This window comes from Rhopilema esculentum, chromosome 16, assembly GCF_057945365.1.
Source record: "Rhopilema esculentum isolate cy_ngs chromosome 16, ASM5794536v1, whole genome shotgun sequence".
In the NCBI taxonomy this organism is placed as follows: domain Eukaryota; kingdom Metazoa; phylum Cnidaria; class Scyphozoa; order Rhizostomeae; family Rhizostomatidae; genus Rhopilema; species Rhopilema esculentum.
Genome location: NC_142830.1, coordinates 7882482 through 7901153, shown reverse-complemented (window position 1 = coordinate 7901153; position 18672 = coordinate 7882482). Strand labels below are relative to the sequence as shown.

Here is an 18672-nt window from a genome sequence, read left to right as displayed (position 1 = left end):
AGTCGAAAAAATTGACAATTTTGAGAAGATCAGAAGAAAAACTATAAAATCATCTTTCCTTTTGAATTTCTACCATAATCAGTTCATTCGGATTCATGGCTCTCGCAAATTATTTCACTCTCAAAAACATAAATCATGAAAAATCTGTATCTAAATAAATTTCTCGGATTGGTAAAAATCACGCCTGCCTGCTTCATCGCATAGCTACATTCGATATTTGTCGACACTTCTTGGCGGTAGAACACATATGTGCTGTAGAGAGAATAGAAATTTTGAATAAAAGTCAATTTATTTGACAATATAATATTATTTTAATGTGGAGAATAGCTATAGATGATAAGTTGAAGCGCAGAGATGATAAGTTGGAGTCGTTAGTCAATAGCCAAACACTTAAAAGGACAGGTAAAAAGTTCCACATTGTCTGTCAAAAAGCTAATATGAGGACGTCAGGCCAACGTATATTAGGCAAATGACTATAATTAAATCCTATAAAAGTATGTGTTTATGGTCGCAGTACAGTACATTATAGAAAAGACCCGTCATGCTCAAGGAGCCGATGCACGCTAAATTTTTTCAAAACTGCACAATCTTTTATATGGTTCTGTTAATTTGGAGTAAAAATCCTAAGCTCCACTAATTAGTCAAAAACTTACCTTCTCACGTAAGAAACAAAGTCACACATTTCAAAGAATAGCCTAATTATTAAACTAATAACTAAAAACCTTTTTCTTAACTAAGGAAGGGCTTATTCAGTCAGCAAAAATGGTAACCTCAGTGACAGGCAAATTTAAGTGATTATATGATTAAGTCAAAATTTACATAGAATAGAGCCAGGTCATAGAGGGCTAAAGGAATGCCAGGAAACGATTAAATTAAACATAAGAAGGACATTACCAATTGCAGATTAGTATTGAAGCTATTAAAAAAGTAAGACTTAACTTTGCATAACAGTGACACTGAAGGATCACAAAAGTCAAACGAAAATATGATCTAACTGGAGCACAAAAATGTATCTGCAGAAACATCAATGAAGAGATGGGAGATACGGTAATGTCAAACAAGTTTATGAATAACAACCTAATCTCAATCAAAGAGCTGGTATTTCAAAATGTTTTAAGAAAGGTGAAACTTGTCTTTAGTTAAAGATCAAAATATGGTGACTATGAAATTAATCTGTGATATGACTTTGAACTATAAGTTTTTAATGAATGTTCTTAAGGCAAATTATTTGACAGCTTGATGTGCGTTTCCAAACAGTGTGGTGACATTATAAGCAACTTTTGTTTTAATCTCATTTCTGAAAAGCATACATTTTCAGGCATGTCTAAAGCGTATTTGCAGTAGTGTCATCAAATAAAAATTGATGTGACCTGAAATGCTGACCTGAAATGGTTACCTGGGTCTAAACATATTTCTGTTCTAAAACTATTCATTGCGAAAAGCACAAGATTTGGAAAGTGATATATTGTACTATTCGCGTGAAATACCTTGTAAACACACTTGTTTCACAGACGTATATTCCTAGTGAACTTGTATTATAGACCTTGGAGCAAAGAAATAGCACCACCATTCGAGTTCACGTATTTTACATGTAGCTCTTGCAGCAATAATGCCATCGATTAAGTGGGGACTGATTAGTGATAACATTTGCCATTCACCCATTGAGTCATTAGAGATTCACATCTGGACTACAATTTATCAATGATTTTATACTCTTGGGAGTACTGGACAAAAAGTAACTTTCAGTATGCTGCGATATGATGCCGTTTTCTTGTGAGATATGAAAGTAAAAAAAGGTTCATTCTAACATTTTCTAATGGAGAAATACTTACATCTAAATCCCTGAAATACTCGTTGTAATCCTACAAAAAAACATTAAAAGAAAGACACATTAAATGTAAAACCAGACACAGTTTACTTCTAAGTCAGTTTTTTGTCAATAGAATAAAAAAGTTTATTCAAGCCTGAATTTCGCTTGATAAGAAGTAATTGGCCATTTTAATGAATATAACCGGAAATATAAACATGAATATAGACAATGTAACCAGACAAATAAATTGAATCGTCGGGGATAATCCGACTGTGAAAACCTTTAAAACATTTTTATTCGAATGTTAAAAGACATCAATGTAAACATTTGATACAATGACAATTTTGAGCACAAGTGGGTACAAACAGGTGGCATTGTGTTATGAGTAAGAAAGCTTACAATCTTGCCGTGATCAAGATTATACATGATGGCTTCAAAATAACACACTTACCAAGGCATAGCCAACCACAAAATAGTTTGGTATTTCAAAACCAATATCTATAAAATACCAAAACATCCATCAATTAGAAATGACTTTATATGAATCTTAAATGACAAACAACAATTAATACTTTTTATTTTTTAACGAAAGATGTCTTAGCGGGTTAAGGTAGATACTGGTTGCCCTTTTCTCTGTCGAAATTTTTGGTTCCGGTTTAACATTATGAAACGTAATGTGTTTCAAATCATGTGATTTCATCTTAGTGCGATGAACAAATTGAACACGATGCTTTTCGAGTTTAAAATTTCACACTTGTCAATCATGCAAACTTTGGAGTCGTAATTAATGTTGTACTTTTTGCAAAAACTTAACAAGGGAAATCCCAGCACCGCTTCTTATTAGTACCCCCTTGTTAAAATCGTTTGATTGTTTTTACATTCTGGACAATAAGAACCAGAACATTTGTGTAACCGGACCGCTTTGCATACTAGATTACACCAGTCCTGCAATTGTTATGGAACCATATTGTTTAAGTGCTTGGGTATTTTTTTGCATAACAAAAATTGTCATGCGTTGGTGTACTCGGACCGAAATGCATAAGGTTACTGAAACTCATATGACACCGGCTAATGATACTCACAATCTGGCGTGAAGGCACAAGGTTTCCCTGTCCTTTTGACTAATAAGCTGTGAAAGCAACAACAGAATGCATTTAAAAAATGATTCTTCATTATGAAGAAACAAAATTATGACACTGGGCTTTGCTTGAGTGTAACATGGCAGCTAACATTCTTTTTACTATCACACTTAGCCTCTGTTTTGAAAAAAAGTATATGTGTCATCCACATATCGAAAATAAACACCTGGCTTTTTGTCGCAGTCGAACAAACGCTTTTCACGAAAGCCAACAAAGATGTTGGCCAAGGCAGATCCCAGAGGGCTACCCATAGCGACACCATCCTTTTGTTGGTACATTGTTGAGGGTTGTTAAGGTGTTTTACGACTGCGACAGAAAGCCAGGCGTTTATTTTCGATTTGTGGATGACACATATACAATATTTTTAATGTTCAGGGGCTACAACAAGTTTCTTATAGAATATGTAAAAAGGTAAATGTACAAAATATGTTTTATTTTTTTTCTCAAAACTGAGATGAAATACTTACTAAATTGAGATAACAATATATCATGCATATAAACATATACTTCCTAAAGATCAAATTCTTATTTCCATAGAAATTTTGAAAATAAAACAGTGGAAAAATCATACAATTAATGGAAAAAAGAACTTCAAAATTCAAAATCTCTGATACTGAGCTCTTCTGTTGGAATCAAGCCCCATCTTAAGAAAAGTTACTAGATAATTTAGAGAGAATGTTTAAATTGAGCAAGAACAAATATATCCTAGATATTTTTCTAAAAGATAATGCAAAAAGCCGTACTTCAAGAATTATTAACATAAACAAGTTGAATATCGAATGCTTCAGCAACCGACCTTGCAACTTTTATACTTGCAGGATTTGACTTTTTCAATAAGGCGACTAGTCTTTCCATTGTTTTTCCTGTTTCTACTATATCCTGAAAACAAAATAATACACTCAATTAAAACAATTACAATAGAACAAATTATAATTTTTGACATATTCTGTAAAATATCATGAAAATTTCAAACTTAAATCAGCATGCAGAGAGCCTTTGTCCTCAATAAAGTACTTAAAACAACAAATAAAATAGTCTGGGTGTAGAATATGAATATAAAGACTTGATGACTATTATCGAATGAAGATGATAACTATTTAAAAATGAAGTTTATGCGGACTAGAATGGCATAAAGGATAATAAATTGATAAAAAGGGTGCAAGATAGGCAAGCATATTTTTTTCTGAAATAATTTCTCTGCTCATTGGGACTTTACTGACCTGTTAAATAGCTAAATGCCACTAGAAATGTTTTGCCATAGGGGGGAAGGAGTGGGGGCACTGAGAATACACATCCTCCCACATCTATGATGAAACAGTTTTGCAGGTAAAGGCACAGTCCCTGAAGTATTTTGTGGCTATTTAAATACATTTTCACGAAGCTTTTTCCTTTTGATATCTCTTATAAAGCATCGTTTATGCAATGAAAATATACTTACTTCAACAATAAGAACATGCTAGAAAAAAACAAAACGAAGTTCACTCAAAAATTAATTAAAATGTATTTAACAGTATAAGCAGACCAATATAACATAATTTACATAATCTATTAAGACATATCAATGATTATTCTTAGATTTATTACCATCAGGACTTCATTTTACCATTCCAATTTGAGCAAAAGTGGACTAAACTTAAAAACTGTCAGTAAAGCTAGAACTAATTAAGGGTTCAGCTTTCAAATTAGCATTCATTCTTTTCACATTGGTTTTTCTTTTCATCACAAACCAAGAACTTAAGGCTGAAATAGAATTGTGTCGAATATGAAAGGTTTTTAAGAAGAAGCCCTGAATTTTAGATTGAACTTCTCAGCCATGCACTGTGGTGAGAGAATCTCTAGTCTATACCACAACGCATCAAGCTTGAGGCACCCTTGGATGCCAAACCAGACATCATGATAAAACATGGAGACATTTGAGGCAAAAGATTTTAGCGCCTTGTCAAAAAGACAAAAGAAAAACTTATCCTTTTTTGCTGCAAAAGTTGAACACATCCAACTCACATAGGTGAAAGGGAAACGATGACTGATGGTTTTTTTTCAATATACATGATCAGTTTCTTCTTCTGTTAGGTGAAAATGGATGTAAAAAAGGACTGTGTTTCAGCCCAAAGCAGCACAAATATGTAACATTACAGGCTAAGGTATAACATAAATGGAAATCTAAAAATGCTTACTTTTCCTGTAAGGTTAGACATATCATCTCCACCAATGACTTTGACTTCACCATTTGAATTATCATTCTATTATAATGACAATGGGGTATTTTTTGCATTTATGCCATACAGTTCTTGCGATATTTTCAGAAAGGGCCATGTAGGCTCAGTGAAGTTCATCTATGTTTTCTTTTGTAGAAAAAGCAGTACACGATTGGTCAATCTTTATAGTTAATTATCTATTATTAGAATTTAAATGATGATATAAAATGTATTAGTTTGTGCTTTTTAATCAATTTCAATGGCATTGATACAAGTCCTGATTATTTTCTGCTGGACTATGCAATAGAGTGAAAAAGTGAGGTCATCAAAAAAAATATTTTCAGAATTCTAAAATTCTGACTGCATATCCTAGAGAACACAAGGGAATACTTCAAGATTTGCCAATCAATTAAATCTGTTGCATATTGACTGAGATATTGCCGTACTTGCATTAGATTGGCCTTGGTTCTAAAACCTATGTATTAGGCAATATCAATAATACTATTATAGTCTTTTACTGGCCATATCTTAGTCAGTCTTGAACAGTTTTAGCCTTTTTGCATATTTAAAACTATTGTGTATTGTTCTTTCAGGTTATGGGATCAGAAATCTAAAATTATAAAAATGATGTCACATTGGTTTCTATTTAAAGCTGTCACACCAAACCTTTTTAGACCTTTCAGTAACAAAACACTTTTCTTGATCAATTTGAGGTTTGCATTATCAAATTTTACTTTTTGCAGACATAATTATGGCTCTCATTGGATGTACAAAAATAACCCAGGAGTTTTGAGAACTAGGATCTCCTGGTTCAACACCCATACATATCTTGATAAGGTGTTAATCAATGATCAATCACAAATATCTTGTAAAGACTCCAAATACAATAAAAACTTCTAAAATATATAAGCAGAAGAATTGGCTTGAAAAATTATAGCCCCATTTAAATGTTTGCTCAAAAGTGGTATCCTCATTAAAAAATTCTGAGTATCCTAGCCTAAGAAAATTTTCACAACATCATTGATATCATCAATTGCATAAATATCATTAATAGAATCATGATCAATAATATCATTAAAATCATTAAATGCCATATATAATTGATATCATAATATCCTAATAGATATAATGATATCATAATATCACTAATATCACTAATATCATTAACACCATAACACTATTAACATAATCATATTATCAAAATCATCATAATATGCTAATAAATATATTTTATAACTCACCACATAGCTCTTAACCCTTATGAAATCAATGCCAAGTTGAAAAGAACGACCTGAAAAAGTGTTGCAAGGTCATTTGAAAAGATCAATCTGATAGACATACATATTTTTCTTAGGTTTAGTTTATATGATGTCAAGAAGTCAAAAAACAAACTAGACCTATCTAAAGTACTTGCTTCTAGTCTTTTTGCGATTTACACTGAAGATTATAATAAAGATATTTTATCAAGTGGGACATTACAAAAATTGACCAGTTTGCAGTAGGTCACTCATCTAATAAATTTACCAGCAACATTTACTAACCAATGATTCCGTTTTTTTATTTAACTTATATAGTGTGTTGTGTGAAAGGTATACCTGAATTTGCATTCAAAACATTGATAAAATGCAAAAGATCTTTCATAAATTGGTAGCCTCCTTTTAGCACACAAAGGACAACAATTGGCCCACTCTTCATTTCACCATGGATGTCTCTTGCCATTCTTTCAACTCTAAAAAGAAAAAACATAAACCATAAAAAATAATTAATTGAAAACGAGGATCATTTTTCAAAATTTTGAAGAATAGGACTTCTCCCTATTCTTAGCAGAATTAAACAGTACCCATGTTGCCTAAGATGCCACCTAGAATGTTTGTGATACAAATGGGAATTATCCGCATATTTTGCACATGATTTACAAAAAATGCCCATCAAACTCTAGAATGAAATAAATAAGACGTGTTATACCTTTTGGTGAATTTTTAATTCTGGAAGTATTACAAAAACTGAAAATTTAGTTTATTTTAAGAGGCCATGAAAAACCTGCTTTCCTAACCCTCTCTCGTATGAAATTTTTTACAACTTAAAGGTATTGAGTCATGGTAAGTAGGAAGCGTATACCCAAATTGCAAAAATTGCTGAGTCATTATGATAGCTTCCCTAATCTGATTGGCTGTCAAGCAAACTGCACACAGGATGCTGTAAGTGCTCTTTGTTCTGCCGTTTCTAAAGGTTCTTTCTTTCTCTCTCTTTTCTCTTGTTCTCTACAAAAGATTTCAAAACTTCTTCCCCCATTTGTACCTTTCAAATGTCAAAAAAGGCTTTTCAAATGCCTTTCTCTTTTGACAAAGAATGTCTGATCACATGAATAACAAACTTATCACATGAAAACAGACAAAAGACAAACCCCGGCGGAGAACCAGTATTTACCATGACTCAATGCCTTTAATGGATGAAATTCCTTCAGTAAGTTCCTAGAAATGTTCTAATTTCTGCTAAATGTAGAAATCTAGCAGCCAACAAGTCTCCAGTGTTTGGAAACAATATTTAATTGTAAATAAATCTGAATGACACCTAACCTGTCCATAACCAAGCCACGTGGAATAAGAACAGTTTCTAAATCATCTTCATAATGCTTTGGAATACAAAAGTTTTTCTTTGAGTATGCTTGGAAATCTTCTTTAAGCTGCAGAAAATTAAAATTTTCAGATTATAGACAACTTTTAACCATGCACAGGATCCCAATGGTGGTGCCAGCCACTAGGCTCAGGGGGGTGGAAGGGAACAAAACAATAAATTCATAGGCTACGCCATTTTTGCCACAAGAAAATGCCTTTTACCGCGAACTGCTGAGGGAGTACTGCTACTGCAGAGCATTGTGGTTTCACACTCAAGATGCAGACATGGGAATGTTTAAGGCACACCAAAAAACATATTGAATTACATACAGAAAACGTTGACAGTGGTGACACACCTGGCATTTTTTATTAAAATTTGGGGACTGTTGTTGCAAACCAAGATCTTATTAAAATGGGCTGCAAAATGGATTGGTTCATTGATATGTAGTTCTTCAGTCAATATTGTTTCTTTTTTCACCATAAGACCAATTTAAATTTAAAAAGTGTTTTTAATCACGTTTATTGAGGCAAGTTTCACAAAATAACACTACATACCTTATCAACTGTGGATGTGGCCTAAAGGCAGGCATGTAAATGATAGGGGGCGTTGGGGGCATGATGCCCTTCCCAAAGGTGTGAAAATCCAGTTACAACTGGAAAACTTAAAAGTTCACTTGGAATTTTTTCTAACTCTCATGATCAAATATACAAATTTTATAGCTTAGAGATTTTGAGATCTTAAATGTAAAAATCTCAGACATTATCAAATTCCAAACTCTGGCGCAGACACATCTTATAATCATTTTCAAATGTGAAGTCCTGGATCTCAAATTGCACCATTAAACCGTTTTATTTTCTTTTTGACAAGGGTTAAGTTAATTGAATTATTTTGAACAGGCAAAGTGAATTTCTTTCTGGATAAGAACTTCAGAATTTGATTTTAGTCTTGAAGTATTGATTTAGTTTGCAGTTTTGAAAACAAATCATACCCTGTATTGATCATAACAATTGAAAGTGGAAATTTTTTAAGAAACTACAAGTAGCCCATTCATTTAAAACATTAAAAATCTGTCATTGCTAAAAGTTCTCAAAAATTCTTAATGAGTGTATGCTAAGCTGGGCCTGTACTTTGTAGACCACCTTAAATCTTATCATAAATGATAAAGCTGACAAGAAGCCACAAAACATTGATCAAAGAAGCAGCAGCAGAAGTATTTGATTAAAGAAGAGTGTAATATCTTACAAATTGGGCACATGCATTTGCCCTCATATCACCCTTTCCAGTTGCAAAACACAAAAACATTCAACTCTCTAAAAAAGTTTCCTTCAACCAAGAAGATAAGATAAAATGATCAATTCTTTGATGCTTCTTCATTTTGAAAAAGATATTTTACATAAAACTGATCTTCAACAAATAGCTTTTAGATGAGCAAAGCAGAAAAAGAACAGAATCGCTGTTAGTTGACTTGCAAGAATATTACTTTTTAGCATTAAATATATCCAAGATCTAAAACTGGTGTTGCTTCACTTCTTACAAAAGATTAAATTTTTGTTTTGCATTAATCAAAATTTAGAGATTTCCTTTGTTTTCTTTAGAGCTTTTATGCTTAAGACTAATTATTATGAGTAAAATGTTGGTTGTAATACAGAAACTAGAAATCTGGAATAAGGCTATTTTCAAAAGCCAATTTAGTAGCTTCAGTAGATTAACAGGTCGAGAGAAAAATTGTGTCAAGTAAGGTTGAAATTTTCAACCTTCCACAACCCCCCAAAATTACCCACTTGTTTACGTCACTGGCCTAAATAAAGGTTTTGTTTTGTGATCACTTACAAGGTACTTTGATTCATTTATTCTGAGTAATAATCAATCGCAATAATTGACTTTTGATAAGCACGTTATCAATGGCATGCTGCCTATGACAATTTGCCTGAAGAAAACAAAGTAATTTGAAGTCTAATCAACAGTGTCGTGCGCCTTTTTTGCACGTGAGTAAGTCTTCTCACGGTTCTACATTTCAACTAACAAATTGTGTTTTTTTAATAGTTTAGGAAATGTGACCATCAGAAAAATAAGCTGAAATGCTAGCTACAAAATTGATACTATTACCTTGATAAAATTTTCTTCTCCTTTCTCCTCAGCCATCTCTCCACGGTCTTTATTGCAACAACAAATATGTTTCCTACCGGCGTTCTTCGCGCTAAAAAAGAAAAGGCAAAACCACATGAAGTAGCTACCCCAACCTCGTATCAATCTGAATGTTCTGGTGTCAATGAAGCACCGAAGGCGCTAGATGTCTAACTCGGGTCATGCTGCGTACTGCCGAGTGAGGCAAATTAGTTAACTTCCGCCATTTCAAACAGTATGGAAAATTGCTTGTTTTAATTAATGATTTTCTCGTGGCTCACAACTATTTCAGTGCCTTTTCTGATGCAGGTAGTTAGAGGAGATATAAATCAACAACAAATAACAATTATTTTGGGTTTTTAAAGAGAATTTTAAAAATTATGGCTCTTTTAGTTTACGCAGTTACGGGAGGAATACGGCAGTGGCTTGTCGTGTTTTTATGAGTTGAAAAAGTATGTGTTTGCAATTTTTATCTTCATATGGATTAGAAAAAACTTTTGAAGTCTATTACCTAATAATAAAGACCATTCTAGATATATAATTCTTGAATTTTTTTGTCTGTCGTTTAGAACCAAATATGGCATGAGTAGGAGAGTGCGAATGTTTTATATTTAGTTTGTCAAATTGAATTTGTAGAAAATAAATTTGATATGAATCAAATTTCATTCCTCTTGGTAAGGCCAAATTAGACATCTTTGTCGTGAAAGTGTACCCCCGAAGGTATTTTATAGGCCTAAAGATACGGGGAAGGACGCATTGTGCTGAAGAATAATTACAGGCAAACGAGTGTGGTCAGGGGCGGTCTGGCCCGGGTGGCAAAGTGGCGATCGCCACCCGGGCCCTGTGTACAAAAAATTTACGGGCCTTCCCGCGTTGGAGAGAATTTTTTAACTTAATGTCAAAAACTTAATGCCCTAGACTGATTATATTGCGATTAAAGTCCCAATACATGCGCTTCAAACCACCCAAACCCTGTTTTCCGTTATTTCAGCCATGTGTTCAATCTTACGTGTACCCTGGGTCCCAGAGCCACAAAATTTCGAGCGCGTAAACAGAATGCCAAGCAGAGAAGCGAATGAACGTACTCTTATCTTCTATTTCCGCTCTCTAGTTTATGTGGCTCTGATGCCCAGGGTATCTGACTGTCAGAGACAGTGCTGTGGGAACAAAATTCATAGGGGGGAGGGGGGGGGCGGCTGCTCATTGTATTTATTTCCACTTAGTATACTGTTATACAGGACATAAGGCTTGGGCTGCAATTATTGGGAGGGGGCTTCAGTAAATGGCATGCTGCCTATGACAATTTGCCTGAAGAAAACAAAGTAATTTGAACTGACTCGGCCCGGGCTGACTCGGCCCGGGCTGACTCGGCCCGGGCTGACTCGGCCCGGGCTGACTCGGCCCGGGCTGACTCGGCCCGGGCTGACTCGGCCCGGGCTGACTCGGCCCGGGCTGACTCGGCCCGGGCTGACTCGGCCCGGGCTGACTCGGCCCGGGCTGACTCGGCCCGGGCTGACTCGGCCCGGGCTGACTCGGCCCGGGCTGACTCGGCCCGGGCTGACTCGGCCCGGGCTGACTCGGCCCGGGCTGACTCGGCCCGGGCTGACTCGGCCCGGGCTGACTCGGCCCGGGCTGACTCGGCCCGGGCTGACTCGGCCCGGGCTGACTCGGCCCGGGCTGACTCGGCCCGGGCTGACTCGGCCCGGGCTGACTCGGCCCGGGCTGACTCGGCCCGGGCTGACTCGGCCCGGGCTGACTCGGCCCGGGCTGACTCGGCCCGGGCTGACTCGGCCCGGGCTGACTCGGCCCGGGCTGACTCGTTGGTTTGTAATAATGTATTGTTAACGCGAAAGAGGGTTGAGCCCGGTTAACTTTTCTACTGCGCATGCGGAATAAGGTTGGGAATTGAAAAAGGCACCAATTTTTTCTGCATCTTTTCGCACAGCTTGTGCTTTTTATTAAACTTTAAGGTTAAGTTAAACGTCTTTTGGACGCACCAATTTTTGAATTCTCCACTCTCTAGAGCCTAACGTTTAAGGCACACAATTATAACCATGTTTGAAACTAGCAGAAGTTTTGAAAATGCAAAAAATTCCATGTAAACGGAAGTTTCCATAACTTCTTTATCAAAACTACTAGTTGAGATCTGAAAATCTCTTGACCCTTTAAGCCGATTATCGTTGCTTTGCGGTTGTGGTCGCATGTCTCATTTACAATATCGCATGGCACATTCATGTATCCAATGTATAACTGTGTTTATTCAAACAGGCTTATTCATCTTAAAGCTTCAAGTGACTTGACCCGGATTTCACTGTGGTTTACGAGTGTACCTTGCAAGTGCGATCAGTAAAATTCCGTTTTCTACGGACTTACAACTCCTCTACATACAGGTACGAAAAAGCTATTTTGTACCAAAGGAACTAATCGAATGGCTCAAAAATTTGCAAACGGCCAGGACAGATGTCGGGTAAGCAAAGTGTGTCGCAAATTTGTGTAGCTGGGAATCAGTTTACTGCAAACTATGTCATAATTCAATTAAACAAGGAATTATACTTGAAAAAATTAACGAATTAATAAACGACGTTTCGAGCATAGCCCGTTATCAAATTAGTATATTTATGTCATAATTCATTCTCAAAATCTCTTGCAATGTATGACGGAATGGGGAATTATATTGCAAGCAAAACGGGGGCTTGTCCCCAGGGATGGCGCCAGAAAAGAAATGCTGGGGGGGCTGTAATGTCAGAGTGCCAACAGTGAGTGAACCACCAACAAAGATCTAATATAACACCATTTCCGCTGTGGAAATTCCAGTTCAAAAAATGAAAAGAAAAACTGAAAAAAATCAAACAATGAAAAAAAACTTAAAAAATCACGAAGTTGAAGTTATGAAAGTTGCGACATTGCTTAAAATTTTTCAAAAATTGAAGTGTCGACGGAGGGGCTCAATGAATTTTTTTTGGGGGGGGGTTCCTGACTGTATTTGAAACTCTGAAAGGGTGGCAAAATATTTAGGTGTCAAATGATGTAAAGTGGTTTGCAGATTTTGAAAGTTAGACTAAAGCCCAAAGCCTAGAGCCATTTTTCAGTTAGCGCAACCCTATCTTCTAAGATTTTACAGAGAAAGCAACTTCTCTTTCCAGCGTAGGAGACGAGATTATTTTCGATTAAACACGCCATCTTCTGAAACTTAGCAAAATAATGACTTCATTCTCATCACACGGTAATTTACGAATTTTTGAAAGTTTTAAAGCGTTTCTTTGAAAAAATAAAGAGGGGCTTTAGCTCCTACTAGCCTAGTATGATGCCCGTACAATTATGCTTAATTATGGTCAGGCATTGAACATGTGCTTATAAAACTATTGACTTTTCAGAAAGATATCTGACAACATCATTTGGAATGGGTTCTAAGGGATCCTCATGCCACCCGTTTGCGCAAATTGATAATTTTGCAGATTGATGGGCTCCTTCTGTATGAGAAAGACATGGTAAAAAGGACAAAGAATCTCTGAAGAAAAAACATAGATATTATTCAGTAACGAAAATTATTTAAGTTTGAGATAAGATTGAAATACTTTAATAAGTTATTTTCAAAACATACGGCTTAATCTTCCATTAATACTTGTAGAAGTTTCATATTTTTCAGGTTATTTCTGTTGAATTCCAGGTTTGAGGTGTTTCTGCCAAGTTCCAAACAAGGAGAAGAGGGAGGTGGGAGGGGGGGGGGGGTTATGGCTGGTCATTAGTCGGAGGATAAAAAGCCTCGGTTGTCACTAGACACGACTTTTGAATAAAGTTGGACAAAATTTTTTTTTAGTACAAAACGCAGGAGTTTTATCGCTTCAAATACAAAATCAAGATGCCTTTGAGTTCTTAGTTGAAATGCAAAATTGAATAGCCTGTCGCAGGACGTTTAAAAAATTTTATCCTTTATCATTCCTAGAGCAGACTTAACTATTTAGGGATATTTGATGGTCCAAGGAATAAGCCAGGGCCAATTTTAAGAAATTTTCAATACTGCACATTTTTAAGAAATTTGCTATACTGCACATTTAAATTCATATTTTTCTATAGGAAATTTTGTTGTTGCAATCAGTGCAAACCCCGGCAAACCCCAGGTATCTTAGCCATGCAAGTGTAGCGAGGAAATGGCCCGAATTTTGAAAACGTGTATAGGCCATGACGGAGAAATCACAAACAGATAGACGATAATATACACAATCAATAATAACATTTCAAAACAGCAACAAAACAAACAGAAGCTACAAAACCTGAATAGAAACATAGTCATTTATCTCTTGTAAACGGAGTCACTATCTCATGTTTTGTCTGGACAGTAAAACAAAAAAGTTTTATTAGGCTCTTTATCTTTTTTTTAGTTAAGTTAAGTGAGCTTCTGCTAGATGCCCAGAGCATGATAGGGCAACTGATAAATTATTACGATGAATGTTTTATCTTCGACAAGATCAAATTACGAAATTTACAGCAATGCTGACATTTACAGGAAATGTTTTGCTTTTTGGTTCTGGGAATTTCGATTTGTTTTAAGTTTTCATAAGTGAGTCTTTCCGATGGTTATACGAGAATTACAATACACGAACTCTATATCGAAGTGACGAGGAAAATTCACATTTTGTGAACAAAGCAGGAATCTGGGATAGCCGCAAAAAGACATTTTCACAAATCCCAAAATTCAATACTGCACATTTTGGAAATCAATACTGTACGTTTTTAAATTAGTACTGAACAAAGTGTGTAAAACTGCACACTAAAATTGGCCCTGGAAAGAGCATTATCATTCAAGAAAGGACCATGCACAAATTACATAACAAAATAAAGGCAACATTGGAAGAATCCTCTTCCTTCTAAATTATCATCTAATTTGCATCATTTATTGATCATTATGACCGTAAAAATGTGTATTAACCCCCTCCCTCCATCTTTGATTAGGTAATATGTGAACGTTCCCATACCCAACTGCCAATGCATCGATAATCTTATCCAGATACAACCATTCTGAATGGAAAGAACATAGGATTGTACTCAGTTAATGCTTCAAAAGTGAGAACCCTCTCAGCCATTCGATATCAGGCATTTGAAATAATTCGCATTAGCAATAAGTAAAGAAACTAATTTGCGTTAGTCATAAGTTTTGGTTAATCATAGGTCTTGGGCGTTTTTGAAGATATCGGAAAACTGTTCAATAAATTGTACAATTTTGGGGAATTGGCAAAAAACTTGATACATCATTGATACAGTTTTTCTAAATTTAATGGTGAAGCTAACTAAGCTGTAAAATCTATGACGCCGAAACCATAACCACGGCGAACTTTTTATGCAAACGTTCTTTCGAGAGGTCAATTGATGGTTGTAATCAATTTTAGTTCTGTGCGAATATCAATAATTGCCTTTCGAAAGTTTTCAAGTTTTTTGAAAAATATAACTCGAAGCAAGGGCGTACCAGGAAATTTCGAAGTGTCCTGGTAGGCCGAGAAGCGATGGGTGGAGAAAAACTGGATAATTTTATGCAGGTAGAAAGGCCAAAATTTTGTGTATCCTGCAGAGCAGTGAGAGATCGCTTCCAGAATATTTTCACCAACAAAAAGTTCAAAAATAGAAGAGAAGAAACTGCAAGTGGAATTAATCCTGAGCACAAAGAAAAACATGTTATCCTTGCAAGTAAGGGAGCTTTTTGATGCAGCAATTGCCGATTAGCAAGCAGCATCGCAGCAAGTTAAAGAAAAACAAACAGCAGAAATGGAAAAAGCTGAAGAAATGAGAAGGAAATCAGTAGAAACAATTGGAGAAAGCAGGAAGAGAAAGGATACAAATAGAATACAAATTGAACAGAGTTTAACCTGGGTGAACTCAACACAGGTTAAACCCGGGTAGCTTTTTATAGTGTAAACCGGGCTTTCGATTGGAAATAATCTCACTTGCTTTCATTATTAAGCGTCGGACGAAGAGTTCAAGTGAATTTTGTTTCACTTTTCCGAGGTATTTTGAACATTTTTTTCCTGGTTCTCATATTGTAATTTTCTAAATATATTATCAGTCATTCTATCAGTTCAATTTTGCGTAGACACGACATGCTCAATGCATTCTAAACAACAGGTTACACCATTCAATCTTTTCCTCTCTTGTGTACAGTTAAATTTTAGCTGTAAGTCAGCGCTGTGAATTATTTTTCTCCGATCGCAGTAGCTGCCTAAAAAATTCACCCATATCTTTGAAACGTGTTCACCCATATCTTTGAAATTCACCCATATATAATTTTCGCAACATTAGATCTGCAATTTTTTTTGATAAAAAAGAAATTATGCTTTTTTGCTTTGCTCTCCTTTTCAAATGAATGTATATCGAAGGGCTGGGGGGGGGGGAGTGTGAGAAGTGACGTCATTGGCAATATAATAGAGGGGTTCAGAGAGGTGGTGACACAGGGGGGCAGGGGGCCTAAAAATCTTTAGATTATAGGTGATATCATTTATGTATGTCCCTGTCATGAATGTCAAATGTCTTGTCTACACTATACTATCGAACCTTGCTTCAGCTTGGGTAGAGAGTAGAGTGAACCCAAATAATATTTTCTGTAGTGCGAACACAAAGTTACTTAGCCAAGGTTGATCTGGGCTGACTCGGCCCGGGCTGACTCGGCCCGGGCTGACTCGGCCCGGGCTGACTCTGCCCGAGTACTGGTTTTTATAAAAAAATTAGTGAATACAACATGCACATAGCAGCATACCCTTCCCTCTACAACGCGTATAAAGGTTCCTTTGACACTTAGATCCACCCAAGTTTCCTTTGAAAGATTACTCAGCGCTACTGATAATTTCAAAAGAAGAGAAAGCTTTCCACTTGATTACGAGCAAGTCATTGGCCAATTTGCTGATTCATTTGCACTTCTTCGAAAAAAGTTGAAATTCTGAGAATTTAAATAAGTTTTGATCTTGATTCTTAACTCTACATGGGATTTTAAAGCCTGTTTACACGAGAGGAAAGGTATGGATCCAATTGGGTCCGAATTTACGAATTAAAGTCGATATACTGCTGCTGTTTAGCGTATTACTTTTAAATCAATTTTTATTGAATCAATCGTTTTCTAAGCCTCATTTTCAGTGGGTGTGGCTCAATCCCCCCCCCCCCATGCCCTAAACCGGGCCCTTGAGTTTTCTAGCCACCCTGCGATTTTGACGCCAGACCGCCCCTGAGTGTGGTTTTGAAATAGTTTAAAAATATCAATGATTATATAAAATCAAAAATTGGTTACCATATTTATATTCTGTTATTAATTTCCAAGCATTGAATTATGACCTATTTTCGGCTTTTTCTAGAGTTTGGCCTAGATATTTCATAGCAGTTTCTGTAAACAAACAAAGAAAAAGTAACTAAATCACATCTTTGTAGAAATGTGTTAAGAAATTTATGCATTGAGTGGCTAAACATTGTTGCTGGATCCGTTTTAAAACAGATCAATCATTATTTTCTGGAATTTCGACGAGACAGAAAACACCACAGCAAGCACCGCGACTGTAAATGCTTGGATTTTGTGAACGGCGGCTTATTTTTCCAATATTAACATCAATTCATAAATTTAAGTGCAATATAAGGCCACTCACCAAATTTCACATCGATATTCGAAAGAGAAGTGAACGAAATCAATCTTTACTTTTACCAAATTTATAAGGGCTCGGTATGGAGCAAGTTCCTTTTTGCCACTATTCAAAATGGCGGAAGTAAACGCCTTCGGCGCTTTTATATCATTGTCTGGTGTTGTTGTTGTTAACACTTTTCGGCTCGGCCACGCACTGATCTATAAAAAAGATCAGTGTCGGCCACCTCATTGGGCCGGCACATAAACCCATCAACCCATCATGTTTTTTAATGGATCCCATCAATGAGGTGCATGGGGGGGTGTGACACCCCCCAATCCAAAAAATAGTCGATTTCGCAGGGCAATCAAAGATTTCGCAGGGCGCCAAGAAGAGCTTTATTGCCACGCAGAAACGCCACCTCTGAAGTTCGTAAAGGGCCGTTTAGGGATTTTGAAATGGAAATATTTTAATTTTTATGAACCTCCCTTCCTAACATTGCATTTTAGAGAACGAAACAGGTATGTAAGGAAAAGCTCCGTTATTTGCAAAGCGAAAGCATTTCTTACCGAAAGTCATAGCCAATGGATGCAATGATGGATGCATATGTTTATGAGGGCAAGATTGAGTCCATGCAAATTAATTTAAGTTGTAAATTATTTTCATGACAGGTACGGTGGCACTGGGGGGAATAGAGAGCTGAAAGCCCCCACTTTGGTCAAGAAAATAATTTTTTATCATTTTATTTATTACTTTTTAAAAGTGCATGAACTAAAAAACATAATAAATCGTTGAGATACCAATTTTGTTTCATCTAATTGCTAATTTTTTTACGTATATTTTTATCATTTTTCTTTTATTTGCATTAATTCAGTAAATCATTTTCTGTATCATTGCAATGTTTTAATTTTGGATGTGTAAACATGGCCTTCTCGATACAAGAAACTGCACATTTCTGTTCAGGAAAAAAAAATTCCCAAATCAAAACAACATCTTCCTCTGTCATTCACAACTATGTGCAATCTGAAACGAAAGGTTGCCGTTTCTTTCCTTCCCCAACGTTTAATACTAGAGTTTCAGCATGATATTCCCCCTCCCTATTTTTCCCAATAAACAATAATATTTTCAATAAACAATCAGTTCTTTTAGCACAATAGTATTTTGCTAAATTTTTGTCTGAATGATGCTTTTTAGCCCTT

General features: G+C 35.8%; 1 protein-coding gene across 1 annotated transcript; it reads right to left on the bottom strand.

Moving 5' to 3' along the window:
• Positions 1-18: 18 nt before the first annotated feature.
• Positions 19-17632, bottom strand: LOC135682041 (hypoxanthine-guanine phosphoribosyltransferase). Its single transcript, XM_065196748.2, has 12 exons — positions 17501-17632; positions 9867-9957; positions 7721-7827; positions 6740-6873; positions 6386-6435; positions 5124-5189; positions 4388-4405; positions 3746-3828; positions 2893-2939; positions 2262-2308; positions 1833-1862; positions 19-252 (listed from the first exon to the last, which is right to left on the bottom strand). Exons 2-12 carry the CDS (start codon positions 9900-9902, stop codon positions 205-207), a joined length of 666 nt encoding a protein of 221 aa, XP_065052820.1. The 5' UTR covers positions 9903-9957; positions 17501-17632; the 3' UTR covers positions 19-204.
• Positions 17633-18672: the final 1040 nt, after the last annotated feature.